The sequence below is a fragment of the Macrotis lagotis genome, chromosome 3, assembly GCF_037893015.1.
Source record: "Macrotis lagotis isolate mMagLag1 chromosome 3, bilby.v1.9.chrom.fasta, whole genome shotgun sequence".
Classification (NCBI taxonomy): domain Eukaryota; kingdom Metazoa; phylum Chordata; class Mammalia; order Peramelemorphia; family Peramelidae; genus Macrotis; species Macrotis lagotis.
Window position 1 is genome coordinate 297618681 of NC_133660.1, and position 3339 is coordinate 297622019.

Here is a 3339-nt window from a genome sequence, read left to right on the forward strand (position 1 = left end):
TCTCTACATTTCCACTTATTATATTTGTATATTATAATGTATTTTCCTTTCAGCAAGTCAAAATACCACTGGATATAATCCTAGATGCTATGATATAAATTCTTTAGTACAATAACCAAAATATGTTTGAATTTATTCTACCTGATTCTAAAATTATAATCTATAATGTCATCAGTTTGTATTTCAAGATCACTATTCTGGGAGACATTCATGGAAAGAAAGATACTATAGAAAGATCATTCTATGAAATCAGAGGTCACAGATTCAAAAATACCTTGAAATGTTCATTCCCTAAATTACTCTTTTTCACTGGATATCGGTTTATTAAATGAAAATATGTGGATGAGATGGTTTCTGAGATCTCTTCCATATCCATATTCTTCAAACTAAGATCTAAGGCACTTTCTTGTTCTAGAAGCTATGCAGATTTTCAGTACAAGTATGTATTTTATACAATGACTGTCCGAAAGAGTCATGACTAGTATCATTGTCTTGGCTAACATTTTTTGAATTCTATTCTTTTTTTCTTTCTCCACAGGCCTTCAGTCATTGTCTTGACAAACCAAGTGAATGGACAAGGAAAACTTCACAGTGATCACAGAGTTCTTCCTTTTAGGACTGACAGATCGGGCAGAACTGAAAGTGTTTCTCTTTATGCTTTTCTTGGTGATATATGTCATTTCTTTAATGGGTAATGTTGGTATGATTGTCTTAATTCAAATCACTCCCAAACTTCACTCTCCCATGTACTTTTTCCTAAGTTGCCTCTCATGTGTTGATGCTTGCTACTGTTCTGTCTTTGGACCAAAAATGCTCGTGGATTTCTTTGAGGAAAAGGGAACCATTTCATACACTGCTTGTCTACTGCAATGTTTTGTATTTGTGTTCCTTATTACAACTGAAGGATTTTTCCTAGCAGCAATGGCATATGACCGGTATGTTGCAATTGCTAATCCATTGCTTTATATGGTGGTGATGACTAAGAAAGTATGTACCATCCTGGTCATTGGCTCATTTATAGGGGGGGCCATTAATTCATTGACACACACATTTGGCTTAGTCAGCTTATCTTTCTGTGGGCCAAATATTAGCCATTTCTTCTGTGATTTGCCCCAATTGCTGAAGCTCTCCTGCACTGACACTTCTAGAAATGAATTGTTGCTCCTGATATTTTCAGGAGTAATTGCTACCATTATCTTCTTGATTGTAATCACATCTTATATTTTCATTGTTATTGCCATCCTCAGAATCCGCTCAGCAAGTGGGCGACACAAAGCCTTCTCCACCTGTGCTTCTCATCTGACAACTGTGACCTTGCTCTATGGCTCCATAAGTTTTAGCTACATTCAACCAAGCTCGCAATATTCCCTAGAACAAGAAAAAGTGGTCTCTGTGTTTTATACCATGGTAATCCCAATGCTGAACCCATTGATTTATAGCCTAAGAAATAAGGATGTCAAGGATGCACTGAAAAGGACAATGGAATTGAAATCATCACTTTGTTAATGTTATCAGAGATGTTTTTGTCAAAAAAAATAATGAAAGAGCCAGTAGGGGTATTCAAGACAAAGAATTATATGCAATGAGATTTTAAGACTGTTAGAAATGCTAGAAAAATGAAATCTAGAATGTCAGACCTGGTATTTCATCAGAGTTCAACAAGTAGGTATCACAGCAATTTTAAAATTTCAGAATAAAAAATAGAAGCACAGGAAAGGAAGTGATCCATCTATAATCGCAGTCAGTTGTGGAGTGAAAATCAGAATTCTATACTTTTTAAACAAAATGTTATCCCCATCATTTGTAGCTCTTATAGTTTATGATATTTTAAATTAATTTTATTCTATTATCAATGTGAAGTAATAAAATTTAAGATAAAGAAAATTCACATAGACCCAAATTTATATTCTCCAAAATTGGAGAATTGGAATAAATTGGATATAGTTCCAATAAAATTGGAACTATAGGGGGCATCTAGGTGGCACAGTGGATAGAGCACCAGCCCTGGAGTCAGGAGTACCTGAGTTCAAATCTGGCCTCAGATACTTAATAATTATTTAACTGTGTGGCCTTGGGCAAGCCATTTAACCACATTACCTTGCAAAAACCTAAAAAAAATGGAACTATATCAGGAACCTTGACTCAGAAATGACCTGTCTGATCTAAAACCTTGCATAAACATACAGAAACATTAATTGATGGCAATGTGATTTCACAGAGATTAAATGAAGGTATTTTAATTTAGCACTAGTGCATCAAAATGATCTTGAAATAAGGCTATTTTCACTTTTCAAGTGCAATTATGAATGTGTTTAAGGATCTCAAACTAAATAGGGCTTCAAAGTAAAGAGCATAAGAATAAGAGGGAATCATCAAATAACATTCTTTTATTTTAAAAAGTGGAATCTGATATTGGAAAAAAAAGGACAAATTACTACAATCACAAAGCTACTGAAAGAACTATCAAACAAGTATCCAGATAATATAGTCTAATTTCATCATTCTGTTCATTATACTGTTTTCAAAAACTTTTTTTTTTGTCATGGAGTCCTTTGAGATTTTTATAAAACTTTGAATCCCTTATCAGAATAATATTTTAAATAATTGAAGGAAACACCCAATTTCAACAGGAGTGTAGTAAAAACAAAAATGTACTTTTCTCTTTTTCAATCACATCAGAAGACACCATGAAGTCTTTCCACTGACACTTTCCCTGTACTATGCTGAGAAAAGTAAATAGAAGTACAAAGATGAGTGAGGTTCCTATCAAACATATGTTAGAAATCAATAGCTCATTCAATCCACACCTGTTCTTTCCACCATACCACTCCTCCCTTTCTCTTTCCTCTTCAAGTGGTACATATTCCATGATATCAAAGTGATTATGAATGTCCTTTCAAAACTACAAATCAAAAATTTCCCCTCATATCATCAATTTCCTATTGTATCTAAATATATTATATGAAATATTAGAATAAAGCTCTCAGTGTTATCCCCCTGCACTTCTTTGGACCTTGATATTTGGCATCATTCATTTGGAACATAATTAATAATGTCTTATACTGCTAGTAAGTCCCTCGTTATAATGATGACTTCCTACATTCACTACAAGGTTCTAGGCAATAGGGCAGATCTCTTGTGTTTTTCTGAATATAATTTTTCCTAGTCTAATTTTTCCATTCGAAAAATTATTCAATAAATATTTGTTCATAAATTATAGAATCATACAGTTAAGGTGAGTGAAGAGTAAAGAGCATTTAGTTCAATGGAGTCATCTGATATAATAAAGCAAACAAGATAAAAAGGAGTTCAAAGTGACTCTCAGAGTGAAATAGAAAA

At 33.3% G+C, this 3339-nt stretch overlaps 1 protein-coding gene across 1 annotated transcript; it reads left to right on the forward strand.

The window, feature by feature from the left end:
* The first annotated feature begins 570 nt into the window (after positions 1–570).
* LOC141516878 (olfactory receptor 5J3-like) lies at positions 571–1506 on the forward strand. Its single transcript, XM_074227837.1, has one exon. The coding sequence runs from the start codon at positions 571–573 to the stop codon at positions 1504–1506; it is 936 nt and encodes a 311-aa protein (XP_074083938.1).
* The last annotated feature ends 1833 nt before the right edge of the window (positions 1507–3339 follow it).

Coding starts and splice junctions, on each gene's coding strand:
- LOC141516878 (XM_074227837.1), top strand. CDS start 571: ATGGACAAGGAAAACTTCACAGTGATCACAGAGTTCTTCCTTTTAGGA.